Source organism: Glandiceps talaboti, chromosome 4, assembly GCF_964340395.1.
Source record: "Glandiceps talaboti chromosome 4, keGlaTala1.1, whole genome shotgun sequence".
Taxonomy (NCBI): Eukaryota; Metazoa; Hemichordata; class Enteropneusta; family Spengelidae; genus Glandiceps; species Glandiceps talaboti.
This window is the reverse complement of record NC_135552.1, coordinates 3,607,943-3,633,870: the sequence shown is the minus strand read 5'-3', so window position 1 is coordinate 3,633,870 and position 25,928 is coordinate 3,607,943. Positions and strand designations below refer to the sequence as shown.

The window sequence follows — 25,928 nt, the reverse complement described above, 5'->3', positions numbered from 1 at the left end:
CACCGGACCCCCCCCCCCCCAGGCCGAAGAAACTGACCGGTCCCTAAATAGTTGAAAAGCTGACTTTAAGAGTAACCTCCAGAGCTTTAGACCCCTTAGGACCCCACACAAGAGGTGGACATATCCTAGTCTAAAGTTCTTCCCCCTACCTCTTACTGTCAAACTTTTCTTTTAATTTTTTAACTCTATGTAGTTGCCATTTACATGTTGGTGCTGTCTTGTAATGTTTCAAAATTACTGTCTGAAAGGGGTCTGAATAGTCTAAAAATTGGTTGTAAAAGTAAAATATCTCCAGGCTCTCTTGGGGGAGACCCCTTGGGACAACATGAGAGGTCTACATATTCTCATCTCAAACTGTCCCCCTACCTTTTACAGTCAAGATGCTATCAAATTCTTTTTCAATATATGTACCTTGTGTAGTTGCTAATTTAGTTTGATGCAATCTTAAAAAGTACTAGTCACGATCAAATACCTGCAATGTAAATATGATATATCGGGGGGGGGGGTCCCTATGTTTTAGAATTAAGTGATAGGGGGGGGGGTCAGTGTGTTTTCGGTTTTACAGATGACTTTTCATCCGATGGCAAAATCCACCGACTATAGATATATAGATAGATAGATAGATAGATAGATAGATAGATAGATAGATAGATAGATAGATAGATAGATAGATAGATAGATAGATAGATAGATAGATAGATAGATGGATATATGGATAGATAGATAGACAAATGGATAGACCGTTTTACTCGGGGACTAGAAACTTTTCCTCAGCATGGAATAGACAAACGTCTTTATCAATGCCATAGGTAGGAAATTGTTAGTGCAAAATTAAATCCCCATTTTGACTTTACACCCCATACACCCAAGAGGGCGTGCTTTACGCGTCTCGTGACATGTGACATTTAACAAAATAAAGATTGATTGACACAACTGTTTGATATGTTATCACTCCCATTCTTTGTCCTATTCTCTGTCTTTCTACACTTTGTCTCTTACGTTATTTCAATTTCTGACTCCCCATTTCCCCCCTCCCCTCACCATTTCCCCTCCGTCTCTGTCAATTATCATTACTCTGAAAGCCATTCGTTGCCCCAAGGTGTTACAGTATTAAAAGTTTTAATTTGAATGACCTTTCTACCTGCCTCAATTACCGGCCTAATAACGATAACAAGTTAAAGATATGATAAGTTAACACGAATACGTCTACCTATTATTAGGTAGTAATTTAGGTGAACGCACGTATGTGTATGATATTTGGTTGCACGAAGGCAAACGGTATTTATTAATAAGATGAGATATATATAATTGCCTGCCTTGTTTATGCAGACTCAGACTGTCCAATTCAAAAGTAGTGTTTAATCCCCCCCCCCCATCATTTGACTCGATTGAATATTTCATGGTGCTAACTTCTTCACATTTGTTAACTTGACGACGGTATTATGTCTTTCCAACACATCAGATAAAGATCATAGACCACAAATCAGCAATTACATGTAAACTGAAATTGTTAGTATAAGCTTTACATATCCATAACAACCACAAGAGGAAGCTGCTGAGTTAAATGAAATATAATTATCGGTTTGACACCAATTACTTGCTTCCCTTGGCTTTTAATTATTATTTTCCTTCCATTCCCCACTGCTTCGACGCCAACTTGACATGGCTTCACACCAAGTGTTCAAAGAATCCTAATGATCACCCCGTGTTAATTGTTAGGAATTAAACCATTTTCAAGTGGAGTTTGGGTGTAACAATGAAAAGAGGAGATGTAAAGGACAGGTCGTTATTAGAGTTCACCCGAAAATGTCACTTGAAATATACAATTTAAACACGGACGTGTGGCGTTTTACATGTACATACGTCTCCTCATTTAGAGTCAAACAGCGAAATAACATTAATTTTGTAGAATATGCACAGGTTTGGTCGAAGCGCCCTCATACAGTCGATAGTGTGTCATTCATTGATCAATTTATGAGATCTTTTTTTAAAGTAATTGATGAATGCATTTTAGAAAACGGCTAAATACTATGCATTAAAATATAACAGGAAGACCGAAGTGCAAATCACAAAACTCATGTTGAATGAGCGATAGCACATTCGTGATACTTAGGCCTGGGTAAGGATACACACAAAAGTGATGTGTAAACGTGGAAGGATACCTTGGATTAGGAGGTGTTAAAATAGAAACGTTGACGTCACTTTTCCGTACTTTCTGTTGAGGTTTTATACTGTCGCCAACGACTCCTTTCCATTTTGCATTGCGCGATAACGGCAAAATGGTATCCCTTCCACCGTCCTTTTTAGTACTTTGTTTTTTAGTATGCAATATCCCGCATGCTGCTTCTGTTCTGAAGATAAAAATGGGGTTCCTAGCACCTTGGACGGAATCGCAATGGTTACAGGATTTCAGTGGTCCTACAAGTGCTGGTGCGATTAATATTGCCATTGATGAGGTCAAAAAGATGAACTTAGTTGAAGATGTTGAATTCGAGTAAGTCAATTCGAAAAACCGCCTTGTTTGCAAACTACTTTCATCTGATTTTTTGCTTGAATCCTAGCTTTTTTATTGTTATCCGAATAATAGACCATCTGTGCTGATTCAATGATTTACGTTAAGTTACAATCTATGTGCTGATTCAATTATTTACATGCTATTTTTTTTCTTTTTTTCATTTTTTTCCCTTCAGAATAGTGACTCGGGACTCAGCTTGCGATACTAAACAAGCTGGTGGATATATGGTTGAGCTACATGTCGAGGAGCACGTAGACATTGTAATTGGTCCGCCATGCTCCATCGGTACGTAACCCATCGTCTGATTATTTTCATGTTGTACTTCTCTTGTGCAGAGGAAAGGGTATTTGATTTCGGAGGTGGGGGTGGGGGTGGGGTGAAGGCTTTTCGAAAGAAACAAATTGTCGCCGGCCAAATGTAGGCCTCTACTGTCAACTATGTGCTAACTTAGTCACTATAATAGTGAAGTTTCAGTAGCTTTTTCCTTATAATCACAATACATGATTGGTTTCCTGCACATTTTATCTCGACGACTTTCAAAACCCGTACAGTTGATGATGATATACCACATTGGCTGGCAATTTTGTTCCATATCTCAACTGATCTATCTTACAAAATTAATGCATATTGAAGATTGTTTTTGGTGCTACTTTTCTGAATTCAAATTTCAATTGTGATCAGGAAAGGCTGTTGTTATCACCTTGACAAGTTAAAATAACACCAGATAGCAATCTTTTAGTCCTCAAAATCTTCTAGGGCGGGAGGGGGAACCCCCTCCCGTACCCATCCCCACACTGTTCCCTTTCATTTTGATTCAAAGTTTAACTAGCATATCATCCATAGCATCACAAGGCATTCTTTTAGTTCTTGAATTTCAAAAATTCTAGGACTGTACCAACCTCCACACTGCTCCCTTGTATTTTTATTAAAATTTTACCTCGTATCATTACTACCTCGACATGTTAGAATAGTGCCTGAAAGCATTCTTTTAGTCCTGGGACCCCCCCCCCTCCCGTACCCTCCCCCCACCTGACTCCCTCAACGTCTATTCAACTTTTGCTGCCTACTGTCCAATTTTACTGCATTCATTGTTACCTCTTACTTTTGAAATAAGCGACATTCTCCTATATGTCTCCTGTTATGAACAAAATCAAATTTCAAAAATAAAAAGTGACGCAACACAACGCGACACGGCGAAAAGTCACATTTAAAGCATACATTAAAAAATGTTGTACCCCTACTTGGCAAAAATAAAATGTTGTCTAGTTGCTCTCGAAAGAAATAGTTTGCTGTCATGGTGGCTGAAAAAAAATTGTTGTTGGGTCCAAATCCCCCCCCCCCACCCCCGAACTCAAAAGGTTTACCTCTAACTATGTCAATGTTATTGTTGGATTTGGTACGTGAGTGCTTGCTGGCTTAATGACTGACTGACTGAGTGTCTGTCTGTCTGTCTGTCTGTCTGTCTGTCTGTCTGTCTCTCTATCTCTTTCTTTGCATGTATGTATGTATGTATGTATGTATGTATGTATGTATGTATGTATGTATGCATGTATGTATGTATGTATGTATGTATGTATGTATGTATGTATGTATGTAGAAAAAAGAAATGCACATGGAACTTATAAAACAGTCCGTATAAATAGCTGTTAAATCCGACGTTTCGAATAAATATTCTTTTTCAAAGGAAAAATCGGCGAGACACAGAAATGTTAGGTCAAAACCCGAATATTTCTAAATATAATGGAACAAAACCGCGCGTGATATATAAACGGTTATACGTGTGAAAAGTTCTAATATTCGCACGCACCAAATAGAACCCAATAGAATACGCCTGAAATTTAAAAAATACCCAGTGATTAGATTGGGAAAGACGAGAATAATCTATTAATTCCAAGGGGTTCCAGCGTTCCAAGACGGAAATTGATTTCTTCTTCCTTTAACCTCAATGCTTTCTCATCACCAGAAACCTTACAAATTCCTGAAATGGACATATCTGATACACTATGATCGTTTGTAATAAAATGCATAGATACGGGATAGTTACGATTCTTTTGTCTGGTCAAACGGAGATGTTCCACGAAACGATCACCAAGATGACGTACAGTTGAACATATATATAGAAAACCACATTTTTGACATGTAATGCAATACACTACTTTAGTACTAATACAAGTAAATCTACTTGTAACAGGCACACTGTTCTTAGGGCCAAAACATGATTAGTATTAATAATGAAACGACATGTACCACATCGAGTACGATCGCATGGAAATGAACCAGCATTAACTTCCAATTCACATTGTTCTGTACGTACCGCCATATCTCTAAGACTGGTATCACGACGCCAAGCTGTTAATGGTACTTCAGGAAACAATGAATTGGTAACCCTATTAGAACGTAAGATATTAAAATGCTTGTATATAATGTTTTTAACTCTAGTTGGAAAGGGATGGTATGTAAGAGCTAGTATGGGACGATCGTTGTTACTCATCTGATCATGTGATTTGATACAAGCTTCCCTAGACAAAGCACAGGGTGCTCAGGCTCATTTAGTTCTGTTTACAAATATAAATATAAAAAGTTCATTTTTCCGTGTCCTTAGCTCTACGTCGATGGAATTTTAGGTTATCGCTTGCCGGTGTTATGCCAGATAAAATGTGTTACTTAGGCTACTTTCACAAAAACTTGTTAGGGGTGGAGGAGGGTGGGGGGGGGGGTACTCGAAAAAAATATGCATAGTGTTAGATGGGTATCTGAAACAATAATGTGGGTCATGGGGGGTACCTGCAAAGATAAATTGACTTCATGACTCCTCATACATTGGAAAATTAACCTTTTTATAGTTGGTCAGCCTTTTTCAACAATAACAACAACAAACACACCAAAGTTGTTAACAAATTAATACATGTAACAAACAATTGTCTGATTTTAAAATCCTTCAAATTGCACATATGCCTATACGGAAAATTGCATGTTTCATATTTCCCTTTCCAATTTACTGAAAATATTTTGTTTAAAATGACCATCCTTCCATTGTTCCTAAGTTATATCTAACTTTTTTTTATGTAAACTGATTTTAGTACATAGCATATATAGGAGATAAATATGGATGCATCATTTCATATATTTAAAAAAAAAGCCAGCTGCCAAAGTGGAATGTCAATGATAAAGAGTCGCTTGAGAGGAACTTGCAAAAAATGGAGTGGTTGAGAAATATCAACAACTCTGTAAAACATGCTTGTAAAATTCCTCTCCTATTGACATGACTGTAACTTTACAACATAAGCTCTAAGGCATGCTTGATACTTTCTAGAAATCGTGAGTTGAACACCAGCTGCTAAATGTGTAAAAATGATAATATTTGGCAAGTTAACTATCATAGAGAAAAGAGTAATAAACTTTGTTTTTATACTTTTAAACTTTGCATAAATTAAATATAAGTATAAATAAATAGATAGATACATAAAATACTCTGACATGAATCAACTTTTAAAGTTACACTAGAATGCATTGCAGGCCGGGGAATGAAGTAGTGAACTGAGTCACAATATATACAACAACTCCAATAAACATATTCGTAAACCAGTGTTTTGCCAAGACTTGGAGAAAGTTGGACATCCAGATCCCCTTTGCCTGTAAAAGTGGGGTCATTTTCAGCAAAACTGGGGTCCTGCCTATTTCAACTATAGTGGATGGTATACACATCAATGCAGAACATATTTGCTTTATCACAATAGTGACAATGATAAGACTGTCTTGGTCTTACGTCAACCGTAGAGGACGGACTGTACTGCAATATATAACATACAATTCCAATACAAAACTGTTTTTAAATAGCATGTGCATTAACATTTGCAACTTAAGAAGACATTTAACTGCAAAACATCAAGGAAATAAATACACTATTGAACAGGAATCAAAGACTCGGTTGGACAGCTGATCATGTAAAAACAGTTATATGTAGTCTATTAATCAAGTAATGGCAGTAATTTTCTTTTAGGTGTATCAGAGATGTTTTTGTCTTGAGATGAAAACTAGGAGCCTCCAAGTCCATGTATCCTCAAAAATAGAGAAATAGTTTTAAAATAATGACAAAATATTTTCAAACGTGAATAGCTTAAGTCATGTTGCTATCAATTAAATAAATGATCATATGCCTACCTCAAAAACACTTGAGCTAAAGACAATGACATGTTTGATAGATTATTTTCTTAAAGAAAAAAAGGTCCTAAATTTCTCAGTACGTGCCAAAGGGACAGAAAGAGTAAAACACATTGTTTTAATTTTTGCAAAGAGAATGTCTTGGTAGACATTGTTTTCCTGGCAGAGGGGGGTACTTAAATATTTTGGGCTATGGCGGGAGGGAGGGGGTGGTACTTAAAAGAATTGGGGGTTTGACAAAAAAATCTCCCCAGCCACCACCAACAGGTTTTGTAAATGCAGCCTTATCATTACATTATGTATTTTCGGATTAGTGTAATTAGAATCTAGAGGCAGAAAAGTTGTTAAAAACGCACTGTTTACGTTCGTCCCTTAATGTGTTATAACCCTTCTTACTAGAAGCATGGATGAAGCCCTTATGTCAGTCCGAAGCGGGCTGGAACCTTTATTTGTATGTATGTATGTATGTATGTATGTATGTATGTATGTATGTATGTATGTATGTATGTATGTATGTATGTATGTATGCATGCATGTATGTATGTATGTATGTATGTATGTATGTATGTATGTATGTATGTATGTAAATCACTTTGTTTTGTTTGAAACTAGTAATATCTTCTTCCATGTTTCATATATCTGTTATTGTTCTATTCCAATGTCCATAATCAGCTTGTTTCGTGGCTGGCCAATTAGCATCCTTCTGGAATATCCCAATGATCTCATGGGTGGCTACAGACATAGATTTTAATGACAAGATGACATACAGTACCCTGGGTCGTACTCTTGGTCCATTCAGCAAACTCGGTTTGTTTCTACTGAATATAATGGAAGGCTATCAGTGGAACCGAGTTGTGGTGATATCGTCTACATTTCTACTATTTGGTGATGCCTCTAAGGCTATTGTAAAGGTAAGTCTGTTATATTGAATGCCTCTAATTCTAATATAAAGGTATGCCTGTTATATTGAATGCCTCTAAGTCTAATATAAAGGTATGTCTGTTATATTGAATGCCTCTAAGGCTATTATAAAGGTATGTCTGCTATATTGAATGTCTCTAAGGCTATTATAAATGTATGTCTGTTATATTGAATGTCTCTAAGGCTATCATAAAGGTATATCTGTTATATTGAATGCCTCTAAGTCTAATATAAAGGTATGTCTGTAATATTGAATGTCTCTAAGGCTATCATAAAGGTATGTCTGTTATATTGAATGCCTCTAAGTCTAAAATAAAGGTATGTCTGTTATATTGAATGCCTCTAAGGCTATAATAAATGTATGTCTGTTATATTGAATGCCTCTAAGGCTATCATAAAGGTATGTCTGTTATATTGAATGTCTCTAAGGCTATTATAAAGGTATATCTGTTATATTGAATGTCTCTAAGGCTATTATAAAAGTATATCTGCTATATTGAATGCCTCTAAGGCTATTATAAATGTATGTCTGTTATATTGAATGTCTCTAAGGCTATCATAAAGGTATGTCTGTTATATTGAATGTCTCTAAGGCTATTATAAATGTATGTCTGTTATATTGAATGCCTCTAAGGCTATTATAAAGGTATGTCTGCTATATTGAATGCCTCTAAGGCTATCATAAAGGTATGTCTGCTATATTGAATGCCTCTAAGGCTATCATAAAGGTATGTCTGTTATATTGAATGCCTCTAAGTCTAATATAAAGGTATGTCTGTTATATTGAATGCCTCTAAGGCTATAATAAAGGTATGTCTGCTATATTGAATGCCTCTAAGGCTATTATAAGGTATGTCTGTTATATTGAATGTCTCTAAGGCTATTATAAAGGTATGTCTGTTATATTGAATGCCTCTAAGGCTATCATAAAGGTATGTCTGTTATATTGAATGTCTCTAAGGCTATTATAAAGGTATATCTGTTATATTGAATGCCTCTAAGGCTATTATAAATGTATGTCTGTTATATTGAATGCCTCTAAGGCTATTATAAAGGTATGTATGTTATATTGAATGCCTGTAAGTCTAATATAAAGGTATGTCTGCTATATTGAATGCCTCTAAGGCAAATTGTAAAGGTATGCCTGCTATATTGAATGCCTCTAAGTCTAATAATAATAAGTTTATTTCACCAAGAATAAATGTACATGTACATGATTGGTGAGGACCAGAGAGGTAGTTCTAGTGGAACTAATCGAGTCTCTGGCCCTGAATACATACACTTGTTAAATGAAAGCAGTAAATTTTGCCATCTTATATACATTAGATATACATTAAATATATTTACAGTGTCAACAAAGACTGAAACTTACATTAGAAAGAAAAAAAATATGATACAGGATTTTCACTATACTGTGTTCAAAAGATAATTCTTAAGCGACTTTTTAAATAAATTTCTTGAGGTTATTGATTTTATCAGATTTGGAGTTTCGTTCCAGTGTTTTGCGATAGAGTAATAAATGTTGTTTTGAGTTGTACTTAAATTTACTTTTGGAATAATGAAGTTGTCGCCAGTGGCAAGACGTGTATTATATGAATGTGATATAGAGGTAGCATAACGATCTATTGAATGAGCATAATGACCTGTCTTTAAATCAAAAGCAAATACACAAGTTTGGAATTTACAAAGCTTATAAATGTTAAGAATGCCAAGTTGTCGGAATAAAGGAGCACTAGGTGTGTTTGGATCAGAAAAGGTGATCAGTCTAACGAGTCTTTTTTGTAATTTAAAAATGCGGTCTAAGTGAGTTTTATATGCATTGCCCCAAATTTCAATACAATACATTATATGGGGAAGAATAAAGCAATTGTACAAAAGTAACATGGTTGATTTAGGGAGATAATGGCGTAAATATGAGATAAGGCCTACTTTTTGGCTGACTTTCTTAATGACTGTATCAATATGGGATTTCCAGGCTAGTGAGGGGTCAAGAGTTACCCCGAGATAAACGGCTGATGGAACATTTTGTATTGGCAGATCACCGACAGATAAAGCGCCCTCAATGTTGCACTTTCTATTGGTCGTTTTAAAAATGATGTAATTTGTTTTGTCAATATTAATAGTTAGTTTATTAGACTTGCACCAGGTATGCACTTTATTAAACTCAGTATTAATAGTATCTATGTCAATTTTATGTGTTTTTTCTGAATAAAACAAATTGGTGTCATCAGCAAATAACCTGAATTTGAATTGTTCAGAAGATTTGCTGATGTCATTGATATAAACTAAAAAGAGAAGTGGGCCTAGGATGGATCCCTGTGGAACTCCACAAGGGATTGTTTTGGCTTTTGAAGTGCAATTATTTATATTAACATATTGCTTTCGGCCTTCTAGGTAAGTTTTGAACCAATTAAGAGTCGACCCTCTAATCCCATAATGATACAGTTTTGATAACAAGATAGAGTGATTTATCGTATCGAAAGCCTTTCTGAGATCAATAAAAATACCAAAAGTAACAAAACCGTCGTCAATTTGCTTAGATATTTCAACTATGAGGTCTGCTAAAGCTAGTTTTGTGCTGTATTTCTTACGGAAGCCATATTGGCTATCAGTGAGAATATTAAATTTTTCAAAAAATGAACACAATTGTTTATTTGCAACAGATTCAAAGAGTTTGCTAAACACTGGCAATACAGAAATAGGTCTATAATTGCCGATTTCGGTAGCACAACCTTTTTTGAAAATTGGTGTTACTTTTGCCATTTTTAACTTTTCTGGGAAGGCACCCTGCGACAAAGAAATATTAATGACATGGGCAAGTGGTTCAACAATATGTTGAGCTGCCTCTTTGACAAGTTTTGGGTGTATTTCATCAAAGCCTACAGCTTTACATGGGTCAAGTTGACTAATTTCTGTAAAAATATCACGTGGATGAACAGGATGAAAGAAGAACGACTGAGATTGCTGACAATCAAGGTACTCACTGAAGTTGGTGCGACAATTTATTCGTGATGCCAAGTTTTGTCCAATGTCAACAAAAAACGAATTAAAAGCATTGGCAATATCTGTACTTTTTGTAACAAAATTACCAGGATTTTTATCATCTTTTAGTTTTTGTGGAGCATTATTTTTAGAATTCTTGTTCAGTATTTCATTGATAGTCAGCCACTTCTTACGAACATTTCCAACAGACAAAGACAGCTTATCACAAAAGTACTTTCGTTTGGCTCGCCTCAACAATTTTGTCAGCAGGTTGCGATATAATTTATATTGATGGTGAATTGAAGAGTTTGCACAGTGTCGTTTTGTTTTAGAAAACATTTTTTGTTTGTTTTTAATTGAAACTAGGAGACCTTTTGTCAGCCAAGGTTTCCGTAAACGCTTTCGAGGCCTTGAAACGCGTTTAATTGGTACATGTTTAATTGCCGTATCATGAAACAAATTATAAAAAGTATTGTATGCAACATTTGGATCATTTGAATTGTAAACATCGTTCCAGGAAATATTGGCCATGTCAGCTCTAAACGAGGCTGAATTAAAAGAGGAAAAGTCGTACTTGTAATCAGCTGTTTTGGTATTGAATACATGACGTAAGTCCTTGAAAATAGCAAAAATGGGATAGTGATCGCTTATATCAATTTGAATAGTGCCCGCTTCAATGAAATAATCACGAAAATTTACATGGCAATGGTCTATTAATGTAGCGGTGTCAGCAGTTACCCTGGTCGGTGTATCTAAAACTTGGTAAAAATTATTTTCATTGAGAGTTGCGATGTAATCAGTGAACACACTGTTGTTGCTATCTGCATCAATGTTGAAATCGCCCAATAAGACACAATTCTTGTTACTTATACATAAATTATCAAGACAGTCTGCCAAACTGGTTAGAAATTCCTGAGTAGGTGTGTTTGGTTTGCGGTAAATGACGCCTATTATAACCTTGGTATTGTCATGTAAGGTTTCAACAAAAATGCTTTCACAATGACAGAGTAATGAGTAATATAAAGGTATGTCTGTTATATTGAATGTCTCTAAGGCTATTATAAATGTATGTCTGTTATATTGAATGCCTCTAAGGCTATCATAAAGGTATGTCTGTTATATTGAATGTCTCTAAGGCTATTATAAATGTATGTCTGTTATATTGAATGCCTCTAAGGCTATCATAAAGGTATGTCTGTTATATTGAATGTCTCTAAGGCTATTATAAATGTATGTCTGTTATATTGAATGCCTCTAAGGCTATCATAAAGGTATGTCTGTTATATTGAATGTCTCTAAGGCTATTATAAATGTATGTCTGTTATATTGAATGTCTCTAAGGCTATCATAAAGGTATGTCTGTTATATTGAATGTCTCTAAGGCTATTATAAATGTATGTCTGTTATATTGAATGCCTCTAAGGCTATCATAAAGGTATGTCTGTTATATTGAATGCCTCTAAGGCTATCATAAAGGTATGTCTGTTATATTGAATGCCTCTAAGGCTATCATAAAGGTATGTCTGTTATATTGAATGTCTCTAAGGCTATTATAAAGGTATGTCTGTTATATTGAATGTCTCTAAGGCTATCATAAAGGTATGTCTGTTATATTGAATGTCTCTAAGGCTATCATAAAGGTATGTCTGTTATATTGAATGCCTCTAAGGCTATCATAAAGGTATGTCTGTTATATTGAATGCCTCTAAGGCTATCATAAAGGTATGTCTGTTATATTGAATGTCTCTAAGGCTATTATAAATGTATGTCTGTTATATTGAATGTCTCTAAGGCTATTATAAAGGTATGTCTGTTATATTGAATGTCTCTAAGGCTATCATAAAGGTATGTCTGTTATATTGAATGTCTCTAAGGCTATTATAAATGTATGTCTGTTATATTGAATGCCTCTAAGGCTATCATAAAGGTATGTCTGTTATATTGAATGTCTCTAAGGCTATTATAAATGTATGTCTGTTATATTGAATGCCTCTAAGGCTATTATAAGGGTATGTCTGCTATATTGAATGTCTCTAAGGCTATTATAAAGGTATGTCTGTTATATTGAATGCCTCTAAGGCTATCATAAAGGTATGTCTGTTATATTGAATGTCTCTAAGGCTATCATAAAGGTATGTCTGTTATATTGAATGCCTCTAAGGCTATTATAAATGTTTGTCTGTTATATTGAATGCCTCTAAGGCTATTATAAATGTATGTCTGTTATATTGAATGCCTCTAAGGCTATCATAAAGGTATGTCTGTTATATTGAATGTCTCTAAGGCTATCATAAAGGTATGTCTGTTATATTGAATGCCTCTAAGGCTATTATAAATGTATGTCTGTTATATTGAATGCCTCTAAGGCTATCATAAAGGTATGTATGTTATATTGAATGTCTCTAAGGCTATTATAAAGGTATATCTGTTATATTGAATGCCTCTAAGGCTATTATAAAAGTATGTCTGTTATATTGAATGCCTGTAAGTCTAATATAAAGATATGTCTGCTATATTGAATGCCTCTAAGGCTATTATAAATGTATATCTGTTATATTGAATGCCTCTAAGGCTATTATAAAGGTATGTCTGCTATATTGAATGCCTCTAAGGCTATTATAAAGGTATGTCTGCTATATTGAATGCCTCTAAGGCTATTATAAAGGTATGTCTGTTATATTGAATGCCTCTAAGACTATTATATAACCAATGCTAGTAAAGTCACCGTGGTGGTAGTAATGGTAAACAACCAGTGCTAGTAAAGTCACTGTGGTGGTAGTAATGTTAAACAACCAATGCTAGTAAAGTAACCGTGGTGGTAGTAATGCTAAACAACCAATGCTAGTAAATTCACTGTGGTGGTAGTAATGCTAAACAACCAAGGCCAAGTTTTAGAAAATGGAAAAAGGGAGTATCATTTTACGTGACCGATTGTGCTTGATTTCGCCCACCCGTGGAATTAATGAAGGCTCGCTAACTGATCTTGAAAAGTTGAAATGACATGGCCGTCACTGGAGATTAGCATAACCAAATACAAATGTAACCATTTTATTTTTGCAGACTTTTAATGCGAATAACGTAACAGTCGCATATTATGCCGAATATAAAAATAACCCAACAGTGAATAGAATCAGAACGATTCTTGAGAAGACCAAGTCCGAAGGACGCAGTAAGTCTGACCATGTAATCTCACAATATACACGTCATGTACATTTTGTCACAACATAATTCAGTCTGTATTATTGATTTAGAGCGTGTATCGGAAGATTTCATTTTCATGGCATCAATTGGTATGTATTAACTAAAGGCATTCTCTACTGGACACATGTCAACAAGTGTATATTTTCACTGTTACCTTTACTGTGTGATTCTTGAAGAAAGGCTTTGACTAACTGAAATCCTCTGAGTAGAGTTTTGAAAAGAAAACAGAAGGGTAAAACAAAGTTTGGGAAAATGATGAATTCCTTAATCTAATACCACACTCTATCTAGTACCATTAACATTCTAATTTAGAGACGATTGTGACCAGGACATTGTTTTATCGGTTGTGGACGATTAAATCTGGCTTTGAAAGTATTGGAATATCTTCTCCTTCTTAAATAATAGAAATTCTCTTTCATGCAATTGACCACAGTACAGAGTAGTGTGTAATCTGTTAGAAAAGCTATCTTTTTAACAGTACTTAAGTATCATTTACCCAGTCTGTATATGTGTAACCTAAAACATAGGAGTGCAAAAGTAATGAGTAGAACAGCCCTGATATAAATAAATTCAATCCTGACATTTCGAATGAATATTCTTTTATAAAGGATACCAAGGCAAGATATGTAAGTGGGTTATCCCCTGACAAATATCTCTGTGTTATGAAATAGAACGAAACACCGCAAGTTCTAATAAACGTTTAAATAAGCGAAATCAAGAAAGATCTAAAGATTACGCGAAACAAATGGAACCTCAAAATACGCTCTGAAAGATAGAAAAGGCGTATTAGTTAGATATTCCCTGGGAATAATGTCAATAATCTATTAATCCCATAGGGTTTCCAAAGTCCCGAGGCGGAAAATAATTTCCCCCTCCTTCAACCTCAATCGATATTCATCACCATAAAACATTCTAAAAAGATACGGGTGTGCAATGATGTGTGTCTATGAGCAAATTTGATAAGGAGAGCACTTGTCGGAAGCTTCAAAACCATTTTTAATTGTCCACCACTGATGGAACGACATTCTGGTCACATTCAACTCGAAATCATAGTGACAGGACAGTAATTTGGTGGTGAAAGTGTTTTTTTTACCGAATGAACTAAAACATGTCTTCCTTTGTTGGTTTTTAGTCGTTATCATATGTGCACCTAAACTGGATCGTCGTGTGTTAATGCTTGAAGCTTATGATATGGGTATGACTAATGGTGAATACGTATTCTACACCGTTGAGATGTTACCCGAATCTGACGTCATCAGTGCACAGGAAACATACCTTGGTAACGATGAGCGAGACGAAGAAGCAAGGCAGGCGTTTGAAGCAGTTTTTCATGTAAGACTCACAATCTATCTTTGTACATGCTACTGTTCGACGGTAATATTTCGCCGACATTTTCACGACACCGTCGGAATCGTGCTTGAAACATTCTAAGCGGTTGGTCATTATTAACTCATTAGGAGGGGTGAGTTATGTAGAACCCAGTTGCTTTGTTAACCTACAAAATATAACGGTAACCGGCGAAACTGAATCTGTGATGATCAATTAAATACATTGTTTCTGCTTTGCAAAGATATTATTTAAAGCAGATGGTACTCTATGTAGTGTCTATATCTTGGTATTAAGTTAGAAATCAATGTGTTTTTGGTACTCTATGTAGTGTCTATATCTTGGTATTAAGTTAGAAATCAATGTGTTTGTGGTACTCTATGTAGTGTCTATATCTTGGTATTAAGTTAGAAATCAATGTGTTTGTGGTACTCTATGTAGTGTCTATATCTTGGTATTAAGTTGGAAATCAATGTGTTTGTGGTACTCTATGTAGTGTCTATATCTTGGTATTAAGTTAGAAATCAATGTGTTTATGGTACTCTATGTAGTGTCTATATCTTGGTATTAAGTTAGAAATCAATGTGTTTGTGGTACTCTATGTAGTGTCTATATCTTGGTATTAAGTTGGAAATAAATGTGTTTGTGGTACTCTATGTAGTGTCTATATCTTGGTATTAAGTTGGAAATCAATGTGTTTATGGTACTCTATATAGTGTCTATATCTTGGTATTAAGTTAGAAATCAATGTGTTTGTGGTACTCTATGTAGTGTCTATATCTTGGTATTAAGTTAGAAATCAATGTGTTTGTGGTACTCTATGTAGTGTCTATATCTTGGTATTAAGTTAGAAATCAATGTGTTTGTGGTACTCTATGTAGTGTCTATATCTTGGTATTAAGTTAGAAATCAATGTGTTTGTGGTACTCTATGTAGTGTCTATATCTTGGTATTAAGTTGGAAATCAATGTGTTTGTGGTACTCTATGTAGTGTCTATATCTTGGTATTAAGTTGGAAATCAATGTGTTTGTGGTACTCTATGTAGTGTCTATATCTTGGTATTAAGTTAGAAATCAATGTGTTTGTGGTACTCTATGTAGTATCTATATCTTGGTATTAAGTTGGAAATCAATGTGTTTGTGGTACTCTATGTAGTGTCTATATCTTGGTATTAAGTTAGAAATCAATGTGTTTGTGGTACTCTATGTAGTGTCTATATCTTGGTATTAAGTTGGAAATCAATGTGTTTGTGGTACTCTATGTAGTGTCTATATCTTGGTATTAAGTTAGAAATCAATGTGTTTGTGGTACTCTATGTAGTGTCTATATCTTGGTATTAAGTTAGAAATCAATCTGTTTGTGGTACTCTATGTAGTGTCTATATCTTGGTATTAAGTTGGAAATCAATGTGTTTGTGGTACTCTATGTAGTGTCTATATCTTGGTATTAAGTTAGAAATCAATCTGTTTGTGGTACTCTATGTAGTGTCTATATCTTGGTATTAAGTTAGAAATCAATGTGTTTGTGGTACTCTATGTAGTGTCTATATCTTGGTATTAAGTTAGAAATCAATCTGTTTGTGGTACTCTATGTAGTGTCTATATCTTGGTATTAAGTTGGAAATCAATCTGTTTGTGGTACTCTATGTAGTGTCTATATCTTGGTATTAAGTTAGAAATCAATGTGTTTGTGGTACTCTATGTAGTGTCTATATCTTGGTATTAAGTTAGAAATCAATGTGTTTGTGGTACTCTATGTAGTGTCTATATCTTGGTATTAAGTTAGAAATCAATGTGTTTGTGGTACTCTATGTAGTGTCTATATCTTGGTATTAAGTTAGAAATCAATCTGTTTGTGGTACTCTATGTAGTGTCTATATCTTGGTATTAAGTTGGAAATCAATGTGTTTGTGGTACTCTATGTAGTGTCTATATCTTGGTATTAAGTTAGAAATCAATGTGTTTGTGGTACTCTATGTAGTGTCTATATCTTGGTATTAAGTTGGAAATCAATGTGTTTGTGGTACTCTATGTAGTGTCTATATCTTGGTATTAAGTTAGAAATCAATGTGTTTGTGGTACTCTATGTAGTGTCTATATCTTGGTATTAAGTTAGAAATCAATGTGTTTGTGGTACTCTATGTAGTGTCTATATCTTGGTATTAAGTTAGAAATCAATGTGTTTGTGGTACTCTATGTAGTGTCTATATCTCGGTATTAAGTTAGAAATCAACGTGTTTGTGGTACTCTATGTAGTGTCTATATCTCGGTATTAAGTTGGAAATCAATGTGTCCGTCGGCACAAATAAGCGGTGAGTAGACTGACCCACGTTTTTGCCGACACACTTTCACGGTCAGGAGATCCAGTTGTTTTGCTGAATGCAAGTGATATCAGAAAGAAACTGAATTTTTGAAGGACTTGCGCATTTCAACGACGTGATTTTCTTTGTTATTGAACGGTTTGATTCATGCAAGAATGGTATTTCTTTGGACTTGGGTGTATTCGGAGGAAGGGGATGTCGTCATACGCTTATGAGTTGTACAGAGTAAAAGCTGTACTCGAATGTGCTGGAATGTACTTGAATCATTCACCAGCGATAACTCAACGTCACTAGCAACTCAAAATTAATAGGTTTGTATGAATGTAACATGGAAACACGAAAAGAAAAAGAAAAAGGAAAGAAAGTTAGTATCGAATAACAAATACACATCCTTTTACAAACCATTCTCATCATTTCATTTACTGCAAGTACATTTAATTGAGGTGAACTAATAAATATTATTTTATCAGTAACCCAAGTACGGAATACCAGAAGAATACTTTTAGTTCTGATCAATGGCAATGCCGTATTTTTCAAAGTGTGCGGCTCAAAAATAAAAGATGTAAACGTGAGATGAGCACTGAACATTTATTTTTACGAGTACTTTACATGCAAAAATACAAAAATTAAAATACATATATTGTAAGAAAATTGTTTAATAAAACGATGCATTTTGTTGAGTGTACCCATCTCACATTAACACTCACACTGTACGTGAATGTTGTTGTTAAAATATGATGGTGATGGTAGCAGTGATGATGATGATGATGATGATGATGATGTTTTGAATGTTATAGAGAACACGGACAGTGATACATGTACTGACTCAAGTAGTACCAGTGAGTCAGATTAGAGTGACACTGATAATGGCAATACTGAAGGTGAACGTGATGATGATGACGAGAATGATATCAGGGAACTTTTACAAGTGACTAGATCAGGCAGAGTATGCACAACATGGAAAGCACGTTTTAGATACTAACTAGATTGTGTATGATTATAATAAGAGAAACGTAACTAGCCAGTCTTTTACTGTTTGTCACTTTATATGTAGAAATATTGCTTTCTAATACAGAGTCAAAATAATTTAATTTGTATGTATACATATAATGGGAATATTGATTAACGTTCGGTATATGCAGTTGTCATGGGGAGGGTCATGTTTTACAAAATGGGATAAAGGGGAGGGTCACTCACAAATGGAGAATGGGTGGGGGTCATGTTTTACTTAACAGACCATGTGTGATTTCCTCCGGCCCTCTCCCGTTGTAAATACTGAAGGCTCCCTAATACCAATATTTGATGTACTTTTGCCACAATCGCCAAATGAAATACTGTTATTTCAGGAGGAATTTCCTGCAGCCACTGTTGAATATCATCAGCTTCCACCATGATGAAATACGTAATGGACGCCAACAAGTTTCAAAAGTTTTGAATGTAGCGCTCATTTGTTTATAGCAACGCACATAGCAACAGAAAAGAAAGTAGTTCAAAATCCCCGCTACTGACCTTAAGCAAAGTGTGTCGGTGCGTGATATGGAAAATTATTGTCAGTGTAGCGCTCGCGATTTCTCCACAGCAATACATATGGACGTGGTTTATAGGTATATGGTTATATCCGATAACACATATATGTGAAATGGTGATATGATATTCAATATTAACAATTTTATGTGGCACTATCTATTAACTTTAGATGTCTCTAGCCTCATTGACTGCTGAAAGCGTTGATGGTTTCACAGTAGAAGTAGCTAGACGTTTGCAAGATAAACCGTGGAATATGACTTTACCTGATGGAACAAAGGTAAATAGTAACGCCATCCAGGTAACTAACAACTTATAATTCTTGGCATGCTGAGATAGGTCCAGTCCTATAGACTGGCAAGAGCATGCATATTTTTCTTTAAAAGTGGTGTGCTAAAGGCATTATAACATGAAGATGTACATTTTACCATGATGCTTTTATACCTTAAGTGTCTCTTTCTGATTCTCTTTCTAATCTGATTAAAATCTTTTTGGCTGTTACGTTTACTGTCGTTTGTGCTTTTGTGAGCGCCCGTTACATACAAAAAGAAATCAGATTGAGTGAAGCATGACCAATTGCTATTATCTTATTTAGTATTGCCCAATCAGAAAACTGCTTTAATACCAATATAAAACCAGTGCTGTTTTAAATACACAACAACTGGATATAACTTAATGTTAAAATGAAAGTTGACATGAGGTTGAGCAATTTGAGCTGATTTCCACAACAAGATGACAGGACTACAAGAGCCGGAATACATCTAGAAACTATGTTTAATGTTGTGTTATATTCGATCTTTCGTTTACTTCTTGTCTTAATTATATTGGTGACTTGGTTAAAGTCCCATATTGCTTTATACCAAGAGGTATCAATTCGCGTATTCTACTGAGACTATATCGGACGCCACTTGACGCAGTCACCAAAATATAACCTCAGTCTCAAAACTACATTTACAAACAAATACGAGATTTGGGTTAAACAAATTCAAATCATAACTAACACAATCACTCCCTTCTACAAACATACTTAATAGTATACAAAGTAATGAATGTTATTGAGCGTACACTTTAAAAAAAAGAAGCTTTCTGCAATGTATTGAACTACAAATACAAACTTGGTCTACATTGTTTCACATTGACTTTTCAAGTTGGACGCCATGATAAAATTGTTTTATAAATTTAAAAAAATATAAATCAATACTCAATCCTCACTCAACTGGCCACTTTAATAGTTTACAAGTTATTATCTTTGTTACAGGGGAATAAGTATTCTGCATTCCTTTATGATGCAATACTACTGTACATTCTTGCACTGAATGAAACTGTTGCCAAGGGAGACGATTACCGTGATGGTGAAGTTATGCTGCAGGCCATGTCAGGAAAGTTTTTTAAAGGTATGTATCAGATCATATCTGCACAAGTTTGAGTGACTGAACGTGTATACCGAATTGATGCTTGGTTTTTAATTTGAGCTCATTTTTTAAACTTTTGAAAATCGCGCGCGCACCTGTGTGTATGTAGAAAGAAATGCATATGAAACTTGTAATTCAGGCCGCATAAAAAGATGTAAAATCCAACGTTTCGAATAAATATTCTTTTTAATTCCAAGGGGTTCCAGCGTTCCGAAACGGAAAATGATTTGTTCTTCCTTTAACCTCAATACTTTTTCATCACCAGAAACCTTACAAATTCCTGAAATAGACATATCTGATACACTGTGATCGTTGGTAATAAAATGCATAGATACGGGATAGTTATGATTCTTTTGTCTGGTCAGGCGGAGATGTTCCACGAAACGATCACCAAGACGACGTACAGTCGAACCTATATATAAAAACCACATTTCTGACATGTAATGCAATACACTACATTAGTACTAATGTATGTATGTATGTATGTATGTATGTATGTATGTATGTATGTATGTTCATATTCATATTCATTTTATTAACGAATTCTTTCTCAAAAAAATAACATTGCCAAAACAAAGAAACACAAGAATGGTTAAATAAATACATGATTAAACTTAACGTGTTACAAACAACCACCAGAAAGTCACATTACTTACAGCTGAAAGTAATCAAATAAAATACAAATGAATTTTACAGAAAAGTTCAATTTGTCAATATTTACACTTTATGTAGTCGAGGGGGTGTAATGTTTTGCCAGCTGTAGTGCAGCAGCACTGTTATTCATAATAAAATCAAATGTTCTACTTTCGGCCATACTTTCAAAGTTTGGGTTTAATATAGTTAGTGTGTTGTATAAGATGAATATGCATGAAAAATTAGCTATTGTCCTCTGTTTGTGCTTGTCGCTAATAAGGTTCTCTGATTGGCAGTTATTTATATCCTGATGACATTTGCTAGACCTCGGATGTTCCATCCTCGATAGCGATGTTCGGGCGTGTGTCGTATTCTATCGGAAGAACATCCGAGGTCTAGCAGATAGACTAAGGTTACCCCAACTCTATTTATTACAATTGTGTCGATAGATATGTACAGCATCTGTTTATGTAAAGTATTACTGATATTTAAATTATGAGAACATTCATGAAGTGATGTTTGATGTCCGCGACAGCGTGAGTGTGTGCGTGTGTGTGTGTGTGTGTGTGTGTGTGTGTGTGTGTGTGTGTGTGTGTGTGTGTGTGTGCGTGCGTGCGTGCGTGCGTGCGTGCGTGCGTGTGTGTGTGTGTGTGTTGTAAGTTCTGTGTTTACTGCTGCCAGACTGACGGATTTGTCATGTAAGTATTGTGTTTTATGACCGATACGAAATATCCTTCTGTTTCTCACAAGGTATGACGGGAAATGTGTTGATAGACGAGTTTGGTGACCGCGAACCTGACTACTGGATATCTGATTTGCAACCCAACGGATTGTTTGTTAAAATAGCTGAAGTTTTGAATTTGGAAAATGGCACAAGGGTGAGTTATTTATGCAAATTAGGCTTAGGCAGTACAAATTTGCAAAGAGGGCTTAGACAATGGAACTAATGCAAAGTGCGCTACCGTAGACAGAGGAACTTTGTGGCTGGTTATATTATTTTTAGCACAACAGAACTGATAAGGTTCAGTAGTGCTGTAGGCATGGTGCGGTGTGTGTGTGTGTGTGTGTGTGTGTGTGTGTGTGTGCGACTTAAACTCAAAAACCGCCAGACCGATTGTCTTGGTATTTAGTGGGACATTACTTTTGGTGTCTTGTTCGAAGCAAAATGATCGCATCACAGCTATGTGATTTGGGTAAAAATGTCATTTATGGTCATAAAATTAAAAAACTACTGGGTAAATTGGTTTGGAATTTGGTGGCAGCGTTCTTAGGGGTGTGTAGATTAAGATTGTTCCTGACATAACGATTCTATCAGTAATATGTAAATAAGGGCTAAAATGATAAATTTATGATGTGGCATAATGGTTTTGAAACAAAAGGCAAGGCATATCGTAACAACTTGGCATCAATTTTATCCCAGCCTGTAGCTTTATGACTGTCCAAACTAGTAATAATGCTTTCTACTTCCCCCACTTCAACAGGTTGTACTGTAACTTGTTGTACAACTTCATCCATCATGAAATTCAGAACGTTTTCGGATGTCTGTATATCCTTTGCAAGGTTCTCACCAATATCAACAAGAAATTAATAAAACCTTCAACAACGATATCTGAAATCTCTGTGTGAACAACAGAAATTCCATTACAATCACTTTTCAATTTGCTATGTATCGACCATTCCTTATTTTCCGTTTTGCCTATTACTTCATTCACTACTCCCCATGTTTCTTTCATGTTGTTACTATGTATACTAAACAAGTCAGAATAATACTGTTTCGTAGCTTTCCTCAAAACCTTTGTCAAAACATTTCTGTTTTGAATTCTTGATGAATAATATCATTGTAATTGCTCTGTACTACTTTTTTTGAAAAGTCTGTGCTTCGTCCTTATTGACTTCTTTATTGACGCTGTGATCCAGGGTTTGTTTTTATCACGTTTCTTGCCGTTATGTTTTTGTCTAGTGACAGAGCATTCTCAATTTGTGTCCCACACTTGTGGAATGCTCTGCCATCATATCTGCAGAGTGTCGCTACATTCCAGGCATTTAAATCAGGTCTTAAGACCTATTTCTTCAATAAGACTTTTGCTTGAGTCTGTTTTTGTACTCGTTTTTCTGTGCTTTGTAAAACGCATTGTGATAGTTATATGGAATGCGCTATATAAGAAATTAGATCAGATTAGATTAGATCCCTAGCAACTATGACCACGCCCATAGCAACAGCCAAACAATTATGTATTCCACAAAGATAACAACAGGGATTCTTAGACAAGTGAACCAACTTTCAAAAAGTGCATGGAAGTATGCATAGCAACAAGACCATGCCCAAAGCAACCGCCAAATGATCACATATAAGATAACAACGTACAGAAATTAATAGACAAGAGGTTAACATTCAAAGAATGTATGCAAATGTGCCTAGCAACAAACCACGCCCATTTGAACAGCCAAATGATTGCGTATTTTGCAAATATAACAACAGGGTTGGATAGGCAACTGGATAATCATTCAGCAAATGAACACCTATACCTAGTATTGATCAGCATGTGGGTATCACATATTTTTAAAAAATGCACAGTTGTGCTACAATGCCATTGGCGCTATTTTCAAGATATATATTCAATTTGTATGTAGCTTTATTGTAAGATGTGATAAAAAATGAAAATAATAAAAACTTACATGATCTTGCTTCGACCATATTTTGTTATCTTTAGATTATGCGTCAACTGAGAGAACCACGGTGGGGTGACGGTACAGTAGGGCATCAATTCGCCCCTTCAGATGTACCTCCTTGTGGATTCGAGGGAGAGTTGTGCAAGGCCGAAAATAGTGAGTATGAAATACACTCGGACACGCATTGGCTAAAAAAGACACATATGTATATGTAACCAATTTCCTGTTGCCCAACCATGTAAACAAGTATCAACTGGCTTTGTTTGGATACAAGTTCTGAGTGCACAGTTTGGAAGAAACGACAACCACACAAAGTCTCAGGGTTTTCAATGCTCACCGTCTATGATAACACCAAAATCTCGAATACGTACAGAAAAATACTGAATACATACAACTACATACATCAAACAACTAAATCAATCAATGGGCATATGCTATCAGATTCAGAGTCAGATTCTTTATTGTCATATGTATAAAACAATGGAATGTAACTATTGTTATATGTATAAAACAATGGAATGTAACTATTGTCATATGTATACAAACTATGGAATGTAACTATTGTCATATGTATACAAACAATGGAATGTAACTATTGTCATCTGTATAAAAACAATGGAATGTAACTATTCACGAATACTCCTAAAACAATGGAATGTAACTATTCACGAACACTCCTTAAAACAATGGATTTTAACTTCACGAACACTCCTTAAAACAATGGATTTTAACTTCACGAACACTCCTAAAAACAATGGAATATAACTATTCACGAATACTCCTAAAAACAATGGAATGTAACTATTCACGAACACTCCTTAAAACAATGGATTATAACTATTCACGAATACTCCTAAAACAATGGAATGTAACTATTCACGAATACTCCTAAAACAATGGATTATAACTATTCACGAATACTCCTAAAACAATGGAATGTAACTATTCACGAACACTCCTTAAAACAATGGATTATAACTATTCACGAATACTCCTAAAACAATGGATTATAACTATTCACGAATACTCCTAAAACAATGGATTATAACTATTCACGAATACTCCTAAAACAATGGAATGTAACTATTCATGAACACTCCTAAAACAATGGAATGTAACTATTCACGAACACTCCTAAAACAATGGAATGTAACTCTTCACGAACACCCTAAAACAATGGAATATAACTATTCACGAATACCCCTAAAAAATGTCATATGTATAAACACAATGGAATGTAAGTATTGTAATATGTATAAAAACAATGGAATTTAACTATTCATTAACACTCCTAAAACACTGGAATGTAACTATTGTTATATGTATAAAAACAATGGAATGTAACTATTTATGAACACTCCTAAAAACATTGGAATGTAACTATTGTCATATGTATAACAACAATGGAATGTAACTATTGTCATATGTATAACAACAATGGAATGTAACTATTCATTAACACTCCTAAAACACTGGAATGTAACTATTGTTATATGTATAAAAACAATGGAATGTAACTATTTATGAACACTCCTAAAAACATTGGAATGTAACTATTGTCATATGTATAACAACAATGGAATGTAACTATTGTCATATGTATAACAACAATGGAATGTAACTATTGTCATATGTATAAAAACAATGGAATTTAACTATTCATTAACACTCCTAAAACACTGGAATGTAACTATTTATGAACACTCCTAAAAACAATGGAATGTAACTATTGTCATATGTATAAAAACAATGGAATGTAACTATTGTCATATGTATAAAAACAATGGAATGTAACTATTGTCATATGTATAAAAACAATGGAATGTAACTATTGTCATATGTATAAAAACAATGGAATGTAACTATTGTCATATGTATACAAACAATGGAATGTAACTATTCATGATCACTTCTAAAAACAATGGAATGTAACTATTGTCATATGTATACACACAATGGAATGCAACTATTCATGAACACTTCTAAAAACAATGGAATGTAACTATTGTCATATGTATAAAAACAATGGAATGTAACTATTCATGAACACTCCTAAAAACAATGGAATGTAACTATTCATGAACACTCCTAAAAACAGGGTAAAAACAAAGAAAGAGTATAAATGGGAGAAAAAATCCAACAAGATAAAAGTGAAAGTCAAGACTCATTTAAAAATTGAATTGCAGACGGGTAAAAGCTTTTCCTGAAACGTTCAGTGGATGACTTTATACAACAATAGCGCTGACAAGAGCGTAACAGATT

General features: G+C 34.8%; 1 protein-coding gene across 1 annotated transcript in view; it reads left to right on the top strand.

The window, feature by feature from the left end:
* Positions 1 to 2,363: 2,363 nt before the first annotated feature.
* Positions 2,364 to 25,928, top strand: part of LOC144433677 (atrial natriuretic peptide receptor 1-like) — a 52,823-nt gene continuing 29,258 nt past the window's right edge. Inside the window, exons 1-9 of the mRNA XM_078122027.1 lie at positions 2,364 to 2,494; positions 2,691 to 2,800; positions 7,349 to 7,587; positions 13,640 to 13,748; positions 14,913 to 15,112; positions 19,124 to 19,231; positions 20,210 to 20,345; positions 21,747 to 21,874; positions 23,708 to 23,826. Of these exons, the coding sequence (XP_077978153.1) occupies positions 2,364 to 2,494; positions 2,691 to 2,800; positions 7,349 to 7,587; positions 13,640 to 13,748; positions 14,913 to 15,112; positions 19,124 to 19,231; positions 20,210 to 20,345; positions 21,747 to 21,874; positions 23,708 to 23,826 (1,280 nt within the window). The remainder of the gene's footprint in view (positions 2,495 to 2,690; positions 2,801 to 7,348; positions 7,588 to 13,639; positions 13,749 to 14,912; positions 15,113 to 19,123; positions 19,232 to 20,209; positions 20,346 to 21,746; positions 21,875 to 23,707; positions 23,827 to 25,928) is intronic.